Source organism: Trichechus manatus, unplaced genomic scaffold (assembly GCF_000243295.1).
Source record: "Trichechus manatus latirostris isolate Lorelei unplaced genomic scaffold, TriManLat1.0 scaffold00209, whole genome shotgun sequence".
In the NCBI taxonomy this organism is placed as follows: domain Eukaryota; kingdom Metazoa; phylum Chordata; class Mammalia; order Sirenia; family Trichechidae; genus Trichechus; species Trichechus manatus.
In genome coordinates, this window is record NW_004444145.1 from 2,677,052 (window position 1) to 2,691,895 (window position 14,844).

The 14,844-nt window shown below is 43.8% G+C and overlaps 1 protein-coding gene across 3 annotated transcripts in view; it reads right to left on the reverse strand.

Annotated features, from left to right (window-relative positions):
* Positions 1-4,859, reverse strand: part of TFCP2 (transcription factor CP2) — a 65,343-nt gene extending 60,484 nt beyond the window's left edge. The window contains exon 1 of one of the 3 annotated variants that reach the window (XR_002825881.1): positions 4,018-4,323. Coding sequence is in view for 1 of the 3 variants with exons in the window: in XM_004388333.2 (XP_004388390.1) it covers positions 4,018-4,139 (122 nt within the window). In the remaining 2 variants the exon portion in view is untranslated. Of the gene's footprint in view, positions 1-4,017 lie in introns of all 3 variants that reach the window. The other 2 variants (XR_002825882.1, XM_004388333.2) reach the window with 2 other exon arrangements.
* Positions 4,860-14,844: the final 9,985 nt, after the last annotated feature.

Below are 14,844 nucleotides of genomic sequence, written 5' to 3' on the forward strand. Positions count from 1 at the left end.
ACGTGTCATGGGGTAGTTAATCAATGTTATAAAACAATATACGTACTGTTTAACGAGAAACTAGTTTGTTCTGTAAACCTTCATCTAAAGTACAATTTAAAAAAAAGTGAAGAAAAAAATACTTAAAATTTTGATACATTTGTGTTCTCATGAAAACAAAGTAATGTTTTTAAAAAACTGTCATGGAGGGGTCTAATCTCTAAAATATATATAAAACTTCAACAACTCAACAACAAAAAGACACACAATCCAATCAAAAAATGGGCAAAGGACATGAACAGGCACTTCACCAAAGAGGACATTCAGGCAGCCAACAAATACATGAAAATACATGGAAAAAAAAGAAGCTCATGCTCATTAGCCATTAACCAAGCCAAACCTACTGCAGCAGAGTTGATTCCAACTCATAGGAACCCTGTAGCAACACAGTAGAACTGCCCTGTAAGGTTTCCAAGGCTGTAAATCTCTGTGGAAGCAGACTGCCACACCGTTCTCCCACAGAGCGGCTGGTGGGTTTGAACTGCCGACCTTCTGGTTAGCAGGTGAGTGCTTAACCACTGCACCACCAGGGCTCCTTATTAGCCATCAGAGATGCGAATCAAAATTACAATGAGATACTTTCTCACATCTGCAAAAATGGCAATGATCAAACAGAAAACAACAAATGCTGGCAAGGTTATGGGGAGATCAGAACTCTTATACATTGCTGGTGGGACTGGAAAATGGTACCACCACTATGGAAAATGGTATGGCGCTTCCTCAGAAAGCTAGAAATAGAAATACCTTATGATCCAGCAATTCCAATCCTAGGTATATATCCAAGAGATAGAAGAGTAGTGACACAAACAGACATATGCACATCTATGTTCATTGCAGCATTATTCACAATAGCAAAAAGATGGAAACAACCTAAGTGTCCATCTATGGATGAATGGATAAAAAAACTGTGGTACATACATACAATGAATACTACCCAATCATACAGAATGAGGAGTCTGTGAAACATTTTAAAACATGGATGCATCTGGAGCACATCATGCTGAGTTAAATAAGTCAATCACAAAAGGATAAATATTGTATGATCCTACTATTATAAAAAGAACGTACATACACACAGAAAGTAACATTCTTTGATGGTTGCTAGGAATGTGGGGAAGGGAGAATCACTTTCTAGATAGTAGACACTTTGTTATTTTTGGTGATTGGAAAGGCAATACCAAATATGAGTGAAATCAGCACAACCTGACCAAGGTTAAGAAAGACACTAAGAAGGATACTAGATAAAGGGACAACTTCAGTAAATGCTTTAACATATACAATTTTACAACAACCAAAAAATGTGTGGCTCCATAGGTAGATACATATGCATATTTGTATAGGAAGGCATATGCAAGTAAATGCACGTGCATGTACAGGCGTCTCTGTAGGCATATGTATATACACCTTTGTGTGTGCTGCATATATATCCATATATATAACAAAGAACACAGGGGCACAGTTATGCATGCTTCCTAAACATATCCAAACAACTCTCAGATTAGTTTACTGAGTTAAAAAGCTTCGGACCATAGTCTCAGGGGACAACCTAGTCAACTGGCATAACATAGTTCATAAAGATAATGTTCTACATCCTAGTTTGGTGAGTAGTGCAGTGTCTGGGATCTTAAAAGCTTGAGAGTGGCCATCTAAGACACAACTATTGGTCTCTACTTGTATGGAGCAAAAGAGAATAAAGGAAATCAAAGGCTCAAAGAAGAAACTAGTCCACAGGACTAATAGTCCACATGAACCACGGCTTCTTCTAACCTGAAACCAGAAGAACTAGGTGGTGCCTGGCTACCACTATCATTCTGACCAGGGACACAACAGAAAGTCCCAGGGACACAAAAGAAAGTCCTGGATAGAATGGGAGAAAAATGTAGAATAAAATTCAAATTCCTAAAAAAGGCCAGACCTACTGGACTGATAGAGACTACAGGAACCCACGAAGACTATCACCCTAAGATACCCTTTGAACTTGGAACTGAAGCTATTTCTGGAGGTTACCTTTCAGCCAAATAATAGATTGGCTTATAAAATATACAATATCACCTGTGAGTAATGTGCTCCCTTAAACAATCAACTATATGAGACCAAACAGTCAACATTATATGAGACCAAACAGTCAACATTTACCTAAAAGCAAAGATGAGAAGGCAAGGAGGGGAAGGGAAGCTAGAGTAATAGAAACAGAACAAAAAGAATGGAAATAATGAGAACGCTGACACGCTGAAAATTGTAACCAGTGATACTGAACAATTTGTATAAAAATCAATAAATGGGAACCTAATTTGCTGCGTAAACTTTCACCTAAAACACAATATTATTTAAAAAAAAAAAAAAACTGTCGTGGATTTGATGTTGGAAAAAAAATTCTAAATGTGTAAATGTGCAAGTCATTCTATGAATACCTGTGAGGACCACAGAGGGTACGAGATATGAAAGAGCTCTTCAATGCCAGGTCGCATAGCAGTGCACACAGTAGTAGTGCACTACAGAGTAGATGCATAGCAGTACTACATAGCAGATGCACAAATGTTTGCTGACAATATTAACTATTTTCTATAACAAGTACATTTACAGTTATTTCCATCCTGAATTGATAACCTAGACAAAACCAAACTTTTTCCTGTGGTAACCTCTGCATGAACAACAGCATAAACTGTCAAATATTATGTCAGATACTGACATGCAAAGCTCAAAGACAGGCAAAACTGAAGTTAAATTTCTTAAGAATTTGAACATTGCATGATAGAACTAAATTTCCCAGAAAAAAAAATCACTAAAACTGTTCTGAATTATTCTAACTATAAGCAATGATTCTTGAAGACGCTGAAGTAGTAAGTTCAAACTCATAATTTTATTTCAGTAAGGAAAGTGATGTTATGTAACTCTCAAAAGATCTAGTGGAATGCAAAATTTGTCCACTTTCCCCATAAAAGGCATCTTTCCCTATAAACTCATAAATCCAATGAAAGTGTAAAGTTCTAAGGTCTATTTTTGATTCACTTATTTCAATTACATTCCATCTAACCCTAAGATGCAGTTGTTTCAACATTTCCAGACATGATTCTTGCACATATATAAATGAGACATACTCTGCCGGGGGATGAGGTAGTCAATGGACGCAAGTAAGTTATATGGGAAGTAATGCTGCGTTTCAAGGAGATTTTTATTTATCATAAACATATGGCTTGATACATGAAGGTCTAAAAACATCTAAACGTTCTTTTTGCCACCTTTTCATTGCACAGCTTATGTTTCAAGAGTCAGAAACCCTGTTGTGTGTCAAGGCAATTCTGACTTACAGCAACCCAATGTGACATAGTAGAACTGCCCCATAGGATTTCCTAGGCTGTAATCTTTACCAGAGCAGATCACCAGGTCTCTTCTCCAGCGGGGCTGCTGGTGGGTTCCAACCGCCAACCTTTCGGTTAGTAGTAGAGTGCTTAACCACTGCACCACCAGGGCTCCTTTCAGAAATCCTAGAATTAAGTAAAAGCTTTAAAGCAGACCAGGACTAAGATACAGATGTGTGGACTTCTTCACCAAGGTCTCACATTTACTTCCAACAGTCAACCAATATTAATTATTAAGCCCCAACTCCGAAGACATCCCTCATGCTCAATGGGGTCCCATCTTCGCACAAGTCCAGACAAATCTATCAACACCTAAACATACATCATTAGTCTTCGAGTCTCCCACATTGGCACAGGAGCCTCTCAACATGCATCTGGCTGGTAATTAAGAGTCATTCTTCCTTCTTCCACTGACCCAGCAGTCTTGACATTCCTACAATCTGTTTCATTTCTTCCAGAATACTCACTATCCAAGCAACAAAAAAAAAGTCTTTTTTTCTCCAACCACATACAGCTTCATTAACTCTCTACATCTCTCTCTCTCTCTTTCTTCCCCCCTTATTCTCTATCCTGCCTTTGTTATTCAGTAGGTACAGGGCCTGGGAAAAATCTCACTCACCTCATGCTATAGGCACCAGCACCCAGTTCCTGGCCGATCCCGGACAGACTAGCATCAAAGTCCTGCACCAGCCCGGATTCAATCACTTCATCCGCGAGAGGCAGCTTCAGAGCCCAGGCCATCCTGGCTCCTTCCTTGCCCCAGGAGACACCGTTGCTTGTACAAAGGCGAGGAGCGTGATTCTACCCAACAAGGGAAGACTGTAGAAAACTCCAAACCAAGATCTCCCAAGCAGTGCCCACCAGCCACCCCAAAGCCCAAGAGGCACTACTCGCACAACTAATATACCGTACCCTTAGCTCCTCGCTCTTATCTGCCCCCGCTTCCGAAAAACCCTCCCGCCCAGCTCTCTGGAGCGCGAGGCCCCTTTTGCTCAACTATTCCAGACTGCCCAGAGGCAGCCCTCGACTCCCGCACTCCCACTCCTTGGGCTGCCCCTCTTTCAGCTCGCGGTGGTCGCTCACTGGTTTCCAGACAGGCCAACCGCAGCGACTGGCAGTCAGGCTGGGGCTCCCACACCGCTTTCGCACCTTTTCCCCCGCCCCCTTCTGCTGGAAGCCCCCTCCCTCTCGGGACCCGCTCTCCCTTTCCCCTCCAGGCCTCGCTTCCGGTCAGTCCCAATGCCACTTCCGGTCACCCCTTCTAAACCGTACAGCCCTTAGAACCAAATCCAGGTTTCCTTAAAGCCGACTCCCCGCCCTGCGCAGCGCCCCACTGTCTCGAAACATGGAAGGGGAAAGTCCAGCACCAGCTTGAAACCCACACTCGCCAGGCCCCTCCACCGCCCCAGCGCCAACCAATCATGGCGCCCTCTTCTTTCGCCGGCCCGGCGAACATGACGTGACCCCGTCGCTCACCAATGAAGAACAGATTTCGTCGGCCTCCAGAGTGTTGATAGGCTAGCTACGGCACGGCTTCCGCCCCTGGAGGCGGGGCTGGACGTTCTTGGGATGGACCGGGCGCGTGGTCGGTGTGTCTCGGTTTAAACCTCCCTTCGTGTGGGTCTCTGAGTTCTTGGCATTCGCTAGGTACCTACTCGCCACTCTAAGACACTGAGGGAGTCTTACTGAACCCGCTCCCACCTCTGGCGGGCTCTTGACGATTTCGCAAATGTGTCCGTCCTAGTTGGGCGCTTTTGCTCATGCTCATCCTCCTATCTGGAATGCTCTCATTCTCCTTAAACTCATCTTTCCGGAGGTCAAGACCCAGTTTAAGACCCACGTCCCTAGATAGTCATTTTATCTTCCGCCATTCCCCCTAATGGATTTGAAGAACAGGAAAGCATGAGATAGGTAAAAGTATTGTGATTTTTAAAAAAAGGGGCGGTGGGTGGTGGTGGTTTGGGATTTAAAAGTTCCAAAGACCAGGGTTTGGGCTGTTATCTTCATTTGCTAGTTTGGTGACTTCAGATAAATCGCTTAATCTTGCTGAGATGTAGCTTTCTCATTTGTAAAGTAGGGATAACCATACCTGCCCCATCTTCTTTGAGAATCAAATAATGCTATTGTTTATTGAGCGTCAACTATATGCCAGTAACTTTATTACGTTATCAGTAATCCTGAAAACAACCTTATAATTCTAAAGGTAAATGTCATGTCTTTCATTTTACCAATAAGGGTGCGAGGCGAAGTTGGCAGAGATGACTTCAAAACTATTGCAAAGCCTGGCATTTTTCACTACAACACACTGCCTATATGTGAAAGTATTGGTTCGTTATTGTTGTATTACTGAATTTTTTACAGTCTGCCTTTAATTATAATTTTGTGTATGTCTGCCTCTCTCTGTGAACTAAAGAGTAGGGACTAGGTCTTTTTCAAGTTTGTATTCTAAATATCTCCTAGTATAGTTCCTGCATTCAATGAGACTTTCAAAAAGATGCTTCTTGAATTAAAAAAGGAAAGAAAAAGGATTAAGGGAATCAGGAAAAAGAAAGAGAAAAGGTTGACATGAAGTCACTGACAGTATGTCTTCACTTTCAGCCATGCCGTACTTGCTCTTTTTGAGGACCCTGGATTTAAATCTAACTTAAGGAACCCTGGTGGCATAGGGGTTAAGGACTATGGCTGCTAACCAAAAGGTCAGCAGTTCAAATCTACTGGGCTCCCCTTAGAAACTCTATGGGGCAGTTTTACTTTGTCCTATAGGGTCTCTATGTGTTGGAATTGACTCGATGAGTTTGGTTTGGTTTTGTTTTTTTATTTTGATAAACCAGGGAATCCACCTCTTGGTCCATTCCTGGTACTTACTTAATATCTCCTCAAGCCGTTTTTTTCTCCCCTGAGGCATGTTCTTCCCTTGAGTCAGTTTTATCTAAAAACATGTACCTGGGGTAAAGAATGGTCTGGGGCTCAAAGACAAAAAAAGAGATGTCTCATATGGAGATCTGAGGGCTCAAAATCCTTTGTAAACCAGTATTATATCCAGCGTATTTTCCAAACACTTACTAGGCTGAACCATGCCTTGTTTGAACACCAGCTCCACCACTAGTTGCATGATCTTGGGTAAGGGACTTTACCTTTCTGAGTGTTAGTATTTTAATCTATGCACTAGTGAAAATAATAAAGAAAAAAAAAAATCCATTACCATGGAGTTGAGTCCAACTCATAGCACATGTGAGTTGTTACAGAGTAGAAGTGCTCCATAGAGTTTTCTGTAATCTTTACAGAGGCAGATTGCCAGGCCTTTCTTCTACAGCACCACAGGATAAATTAGAACTGCAAACTTTTAGATTAGCAGCCGATTGCAGACTATTTTACGCCACCCAGGGATCTCCTCCTAAAATTGTTGTGAGGATTAAATGAGGTGCCATATATGTAATTACTCAATAAATGTTAGCTCCATTCTCCCACTAGCCCACTTCCACTTCCCTGTTAAGACTGGATCTATATTGTTATCCTATTTTAATAACACTAAATTATATTAGTATGATGTTATGGTTTTAATATCACTCTAATACATATTGTATAGCAGCCAGGTGGTTCAAATGATTAAGTCTCAACTACTAGCTGAAAGGTTGGTGGTTCAAACCCACCCAGAGGCACCTAGGAAGACAGGCCTGGTGATCTACTTCCAAAAAGTCACAGCCTTGAAAACCCTATGGAGTGCAGTTCTACTCTGCACATACGGGGTTGCCAGGAGTTGGAGCCAACTGGACAGCAACTAACAACAACAACAGTATATATCATTTAGTCCTCATAGAAATTTTTATATTGTTTATGTTTTTAATATGAGGAAACATTTAGAAAGGACAAGAGTGGTTAAGATCAAGCAGGTTACAACCTCTTTAGAAAATTTCTTGAAAATTATCCTTAACTCAGCAACTCCACTCCACTTCCCTATCAAACCTCTTGCACATTCATACCAGAAGACTTGTATGGAATGTTCATGGCAGCACTATTTGTAGTAGTAAACAAATGTCCACCAACATGAGAATGGAGAAATTGGAATGAAATAGAATATTGAATTTCAATTGAATATTGAACTCAATTTCATCAGTGAAAATGAATGAACTAAAGCTACCCTCAACTACATGAATAAATCAATCCTAGAATTAAGGGGGGAAATGCAGAAGTCCTCAGACAGTGTGATATAATTTTATAAAGCTCATAACCCAGCAAAACTAAACAATGTATCATTTAGGGAAATGTGCACATATTCCTTTAAAAAAGAATGAAATGATAAGCATAATTCTAAGTGGTAGTCACATCTAAGGAAAGGCTGGGGGATGGCTGGGGAGGAACTCAAGGTAGCTTCAACGAAGATAATAGCTTCCTTCTTAAGTTGAGTGGTAGGTTCATGGGTGATTTTTTTATCATTATACATCATAATTTATAAAAAAATATAATCTTAATAAGTAACAAATATTACACAAATTAGCAGCTGAGCCAGGAACCACAGTCCAGGTTGCCTGATAATCTTAACTCACCTTTGCCTGCGGTGGTGCCTCCCTGCTTGTGGCACAGTCCTGGAAACTGTACAGATACAAAGCAAATAATAGCTAATGATAATGATAGGCTGGCTCATATTTACTGAGCCCTTCCGAAATGCCAGGCCCCAACGAGGTTCTTTAGTACATTATTTCATTCTCACATTACCCCTGTAAGGAAGGTGCCATTATTAGATCCGTTTGATAGATAAGGGAACTGAGGCTTAGAAAAAGTAATTGGCTTGTCTGGGGTCATTCAGCTTAAGAATGGTGAAGCCTGACTTTCTGACCCCACAGTCTGGGTGTCTTAACCCTCATGCTAACTGCCTCTGTGAGTGGTTATAACTTAAAAGACATCGGCTTCTTATCTATTTCTTCGTTTCAGGAATGAGTTTTTTAAAACTGGTGAAGGTGATAATACTGAATTTTCAGAAAATGAATCGTGCTCATGAAGGAATATTGGATAAAGCAGGTTGTCTCATCCACAGAAGAACAGCTCAAAGGGAATGAATTTAAAATGAAACAAGGAGTAGTCACATTAGATGTTTGGAAGAGGTAACTGTGCCACATCCGGGAATATCATGGAGCCCTGTCCTCTGGAGAATATTTAGAAAAAGACAAGTACTTCTTGAAAATTGTGTGAGCCTAATTTTATGAAATGAAGACTTCAAAATGTCCTCCTTACCATTTATTAATTCTAAAATAAACTGAGGTGAAATGAGAGGAGACGCCTAAGTCTTGGCCCCTCCCAAACACCATGCAGGTGAGCTTCCACCGTATTTATGCCTGTTATGGACTGAATTATGTCCCACCTCAACTTATGTGTTAGAATTCTAACCTTTATTTCCGTGGATATAGTCCTACCTACAAGGAAGAAACTGACATGGCCTAGACCCTGATTTAGACTTTTAGCCTCCAGAACTGTGAGAAAATGAATTTCTGTTCTTTAAAGCCACCCACTTGTGGTATTTGTTTTCCAGCCACACTAGTTAACTATGACAATGTCCTTGAGCCCAGTTCCACCTGAGGGAAGAAGACCTTACAGATTGTGACGGGAAAATGGACTTTACCCTTCCCCTTCCTTTCCTGATGTAACTAGGAGTGAAACTGGAGTGCTAGGACAGGAAACAGAGGTTCCAGGAGCAGCACCATCAGGTGTTGCCCCTGCAAACCCAGCAATACCTGTCAACAGACCAAAATTTGGTGCTTTTCCATAAATTCGTCCCCTAATAAAAGTCACGACTCCTATTGTGTGCAATCAAGTCGATTTTGACTCATAACAACCCTATAGGACAGAGTAGAACTATCCCATAGGGTTTCCTACACTGTAATCTTTATGGAAGTAGATTGCCAAGTCTTTTCTCCTTGGGGCCACTGCTAGTCTCGAACCACCGACCTTTCAGTGAGCATCCAAGCACTTAACTGTTGCACCACAGGCCTTCTTTGACTCCTCTTTTTGTTGTTGTTAGGTGCTGTCGAGTCAGTTCCAGCTCATGGCGACCCTGTGTACAACAGGACAAAACACTACCCAGTCCTGTGCCATCCTCACAATCGTTGTTATGGTTGAGTCCATTGTTGAAGCCACTGTGCCAATCCATCTCATTGAAGGTCTTCCCCTTTTTCACTGACCCTCTACTCTACTGAGCATGATATCCTACTCTAGGGACTGGTCCCTCCTGATAACATGTCCAAAGTATGTGAGAGGAAGTCTCACCGTCCTCGTTTCAAATGAGCATTCTAGCTGTCCTTCCAAGACAGATTTTTTTGTTCTTCTGGCAATCCATGTTATATTCAATATTCTTTGACAACACCATAATTCAAACACATCAATTCTTCTTCGGTCTTCCTTATTCACTGTCCAGCTTTCACATGCATATGAGGTGACTGAAAACACCATGGCTTGGGTCAGACACACCTTAGTCCTTAAAGTGACATCTTTGCTTTTTAATGCTTTAAAGAGATCTCTTGCAGCATATTTACCCAATGCAGTGCGTCGCTTGATTTCTTGACTGCTGCTTCCATGAGTATTGATTGTGGATCTAAGTAAAATGAAATCCTTTACAACTTCAATCTTTTCTCTGTTTATCATGATGTTGCTTATTGGTGCAGTTGTGAAGATTTTTGTTTTCTTTACGTTGAGGTGTAATCCCCACTGAAGGCTGTGGTCTTTGCTCTTCATCAGTGTTTCAAGTCCTCTTCACTTTCAGCAAGGAGGTTGTGTCATCTGCATATCGAGGGTTGTTAATGAGTCTTCCTCCAATCCTGATGCCCTGTTCTTCATATAGTCCGGTTTCTCGGATTATTTGCTCAGCATACAGATTGAATAAGTATGGTGAAAAGATACAACCCTGATGCACACCTTTCCTGACTTTAAACCTTGAAGTATCCCCTTGTTCTGCTCAAACAACTGCCTCTTGGTCTAAGTACAGGTTCCTCATGAGCACGATTAAGTGTTCTGAAATTTCCATTCTTCGCAATGTTATCCATAATTTATTATGATCCACACAGTTGAATGCCTTTGCATAGTCAATAAAACAGATTAACCAGAGCACCTGTGGCACTGAGCTCCAAATTCAGTATTCTGGACGATTGGGTGAGGTAAGGCTCATTATGAAGGGTTCACCTCCCTAGGTTAGGTCCTGAAACTGGACACTATTGAGATGGGATACAGCAGGGCCTGCCCTAGTGAGTGGAAACACGAGGAAACTGGATCAAAAAGATCAGGACAGACAGCAATCCCAGATTCCACAGGGCCACATCTCAGAGCCTGAATGGGGTAGGGTTAAGCACACAGGCTTTAGAGACAGCCCACTTGTGTTCAAATCCTGGTTCTGCTGCTCATAAAACAATCCTGAGTAGATTTGTCATTTTCTCTGTGCCTCTGTTCCTTATCTGTAAAATGGATATAATAAACAGTTCTTACTTTACAGAATTATTGTGAGACTTAAATGAGATAATGCATGTGAAGTGCTTAGAAGAATGCCTAGCACATAGTGATCAGTAAAGGTTAACTATTATTGATAAAACTGGGTTTGATTCCCAGCGGGTGCACCTCATGCACAGCCACCACTCGTCTGTTAGTGGAGGCTTGCTATGATGCTGAACAAGTTTCAGTGGAGCTGCCAGACTAAGACTAGGAAGACCTGGTGATCTACCAAAAATCAGCCAGTGATAACCATATGGATCACAATAGCCTGGTCCAAAACCAACCACGGGGATGGCACAGGACTGATTAGTGTTTTGTTCAGTTGTGTATGGGCTCACCGTGAGCTGGGGGCTGGCTTGAGGGCTGCTAACAACAACTGCAGCAATTGTCTTGCCTACCTCTTAAGACAAATCAGTTCTCTCAGAGGCTTGAGGGCTGGAGCTCCCTGGGTCCACCCCCATGCCCCAGGCTTCCCTTCTCACTCAATTACTCAAGTCAGTCCATGTTGCTGGATTCCCAAGTCAATCACTGGGCATCTTCCTCCAGACACAGGAAGAAACCACTACCCAGGCAGACTTTTTTGGAGGGACTGACCATCTACTTTGAACTCTTCACACCTTTCTGTATCCCACCCAGGGAGCTTGTGAGGCCCAGTCCTGTTTCTCTGAGAGACCCTACAGTTGAAAGGAAAGGAAATCAGGAAAAGTTTTCACACCCATGCAGTTCCAAGCAACCTTGGGTTCCCCTCCTTGCTCATCTCTAGTCCAGAAACCAGCCCACACCTTCTCCAGACGGTAAAAGGTCAGTTCCCCTTCACAGCTGTCCACAGTACAATGGCCCTCCCAGGCCTGGGAATAGAAACTGCAGTCCCTCCACGTACCCACCCCTCTCCCTTTTAAGCCTTCCTGGGCCAACTGCCAGGAACCACATTCAACTGGTCTGAGCCAGAGATAGCAGCTCCCACTGACTCTTCTGGTGGGAGCTGCTGGGAGCTGGCCTCTCTTGGGATCAGTTGGTTGGGGCCAGCTGCTGCCCAGATTCCATTCACACCCACATTTCACAGTACAGATCCTGCCTAGCTAAGCTGAATTCCCTGTACCTGCTTTCTCTCAGTAGCCTGAAGTCAGGGGCTCAGCTGTCATTATTTCCTTAAAGGAGAAGGTAAGAAATGCATTCAGTCAGTTGAAAAGCATTTCTCAAGCACCTACTGTGTGCCCCTGACCTAAGTACTGAGGAGTCACTGCCCAATGTGAACAGCTAATTTCAGGGTTGTGAGGTCAGTGCAAGGGTAAGTGCTGCCTATTATTTGATTTTGTCCCATTATTTCAGAGTACTATAAAGCTCCTCTGATCACTGAGCCTTGCATCAGTGTTAGAAATCTATCATCCCTCTGGATGAGGGTAGGGTGGTGGAATATGGTCTAGAACCCAGCACAGTGTTGTCCTCAGCTGGTTGGATAGAATCAAAGTTGATGCGTTGTGCTCACCAGTTTGTTTAGCCCAGACACCATCAATGCCAGGTAGTTGTGTGTGTGTGTGTTGAGGGCGTGGGGAGACATGGCATAAACCCACTCCTATAAGGTAGACAAGCAAAGAGGGAGACCCTTATTACAGCTGTTCTCCCAGCTCTAAGCCCTGGTAGCAGGCCTGCCCCTAACATTTGTAGGCTTGGGGTAAGAGTACAAATGAAGGTTCACTTACCATATCCCTAAATTTTGAAAAATATAAATTGAGCTGTTAATGTTCTAGCCTCCCACCTTGATGAGTATACCTTCATAATGACTTGGAAGGTGGGGTTTGAATTGAGACTTCTAGGTCTCTTTGAAGTTCTGTTAGAATGTACCCCCTTCCTGGCCCCCAGCCTACATCCTGCCTTTTCTTCCCACTCCCAGACCCATCTCATACTGCAAGGCACCTCGTGTACATGTGTAGACACTCCAGTCTGCATATTCAAGCTCTGTCCACCCGACTCTCTGACAAACGGCTGCCACTTGGCCAACCCTTGGGCCTAGAAGTGTGCACACCAACAGCAGAGTCTGCCCTCAGGAGGGTGGACCCAGAGAAGAGGGGTGCTGAGAGTGGGGATTCTGGAGACATGGGGACTAGAAGGATGGTCTACAAGGGGAAAGGACACACTCCCTTGGCCCTGCAGACCCTGTGTCCCATGGGGAGGGGTGTGGCTGAAGCATGGCCCTAAGCAGGGCCATCTGAAACAGAAGCCCAGGGCACTCTTGCCCTCTTGCAATGGGATTTTCCACACTGAAAGTTCTCTGACAGCAAAGGCAGCTCCTTGCCACCTCTCTGGCCTCTGACACTGGTTTCCTTATATCCCCACCCTGAGAGGTGAACAAGAAACAAGCAGACCAGTATAAAAGAAAAAATACTGTTTATTCCACACAACTACATCAAGTGGTTCTCTCCCACTGGAACCTCCCAATCCCCCCACCCCCAGAGCCCTCAGCAGGCTCTGCCCCGTGTTGGGGGGCAGAGTCAGAGCCTCAGTGTCAGAGCCTGGCCTAGGAGGCAGGAGGGCATTCTGGGCATAGGAAGGTGGCTGGATTTCTGAGAATAGAAATGTCAGGGTCTCTCATTGCAAACTCAAGTATGTTACTCAGTCCACTTGGCCAAATTCTTTCCCTGTACCCCACCTGGATAAAATTCCATGGTTAGCACGGGGCCAAAGGCCCCATCTGGTTCACCAGCCACAGAAAAATTTGGTCTTTTCATTTAAAACAGAAACAAACCACACACACAAACAGTTAAACCATTTCTGCCTTTTCTCCTGCCTTTCCATGGCAAAGGAGCCACTGAGCTCTGACTTAAGTCCAGAAAGGTGCTTTCACAACAAAATTTATTCCAACTCCCTTCAGAGCCTGATGCTACAAAAAAAAAAAAAAAAAAGTCTCCTAGGGCAGTAGCCCAGGCCCCAGCTGCTTCTCTGTGGCCCTTCAGTGAGAAGCAGGGCATGGACCACAGGCTGGTTCGCATGCTTTGGGCATATTACAGGGACAGGCCTCCTCCTGCAGCCCCCTGCTTGGGGAATTCAGCTTGCAGATATTCTGCCCCTGACAGTGTTCCTCTGAAAGACTGACCCAACGTTCCAGCAGAGAAGAAGACGGTTTAGTTCTAGCCCAGCCTTGGGAAGACAGATTTAGACAAGGGAGGGGCTGGCCAGCCTAATTGAGACCAGCAGCTCACGATCTTTTTCTTGCCATGACACAGGACAGACGGTGTCCTCCTGCATGACCACTGCTGTGGACACGCCCTGGATTACATGCTACTCCAGGGCACCAGCTGTGACCCACTTGTCTCTCCCAAAAAACGAAAACATACCTGAATACAAATGTTTAAGGGTGAAAACCTGAATCTCTCTAATTTATTAAAGTGTAAGTTACTGACTCCTTTATAAATGTCGATGCTTTAACTGCTCTTACTGAAAAGTTGTTTCCAACACCCCTCCCAAATGAGCACCCAGCATCACCTCATCGAGGCAGGTGGATAACCCTGAACTCGAGGGTATGGAGCTTCCGCCTTGGAGACATGGTCTCTCCTGGGAGGCTGAGTTAGGCAAGGTGCCCACCTGCTCCCCTCCCCCCAACTCCAGCAGGTTTGGTTTGTCCGAATGTAGGGGGAGGTGGGGTAATTGGGCACATAACTGTCCTCCTCTCACTGACAGGGCTACCAAGACGGTGGTCAGGCTGGCATTGCAGGGCCAGGGAGGGAACATTGGTTAGCAGGAAAGGAAACAGCCTGCCGAGGAAGCTGGGCTAGGACGGGTGACTGACAGAGGTGCTGATGTGCTCTTGGCCTGGCGGTCACTCCCTCAGGTGTATCACACAAGGTGCAGTGGAGGGCACAAATATTAGTGAAGACGGGGTAGCTGACCCCTGTAACCTGTGGCCTTTAGGGACAGTCTACACAGCAGTCTAGCAAGCAAACCTCTTAGTTCTCTCCTGACCTCCTGGAGTCACATCCTG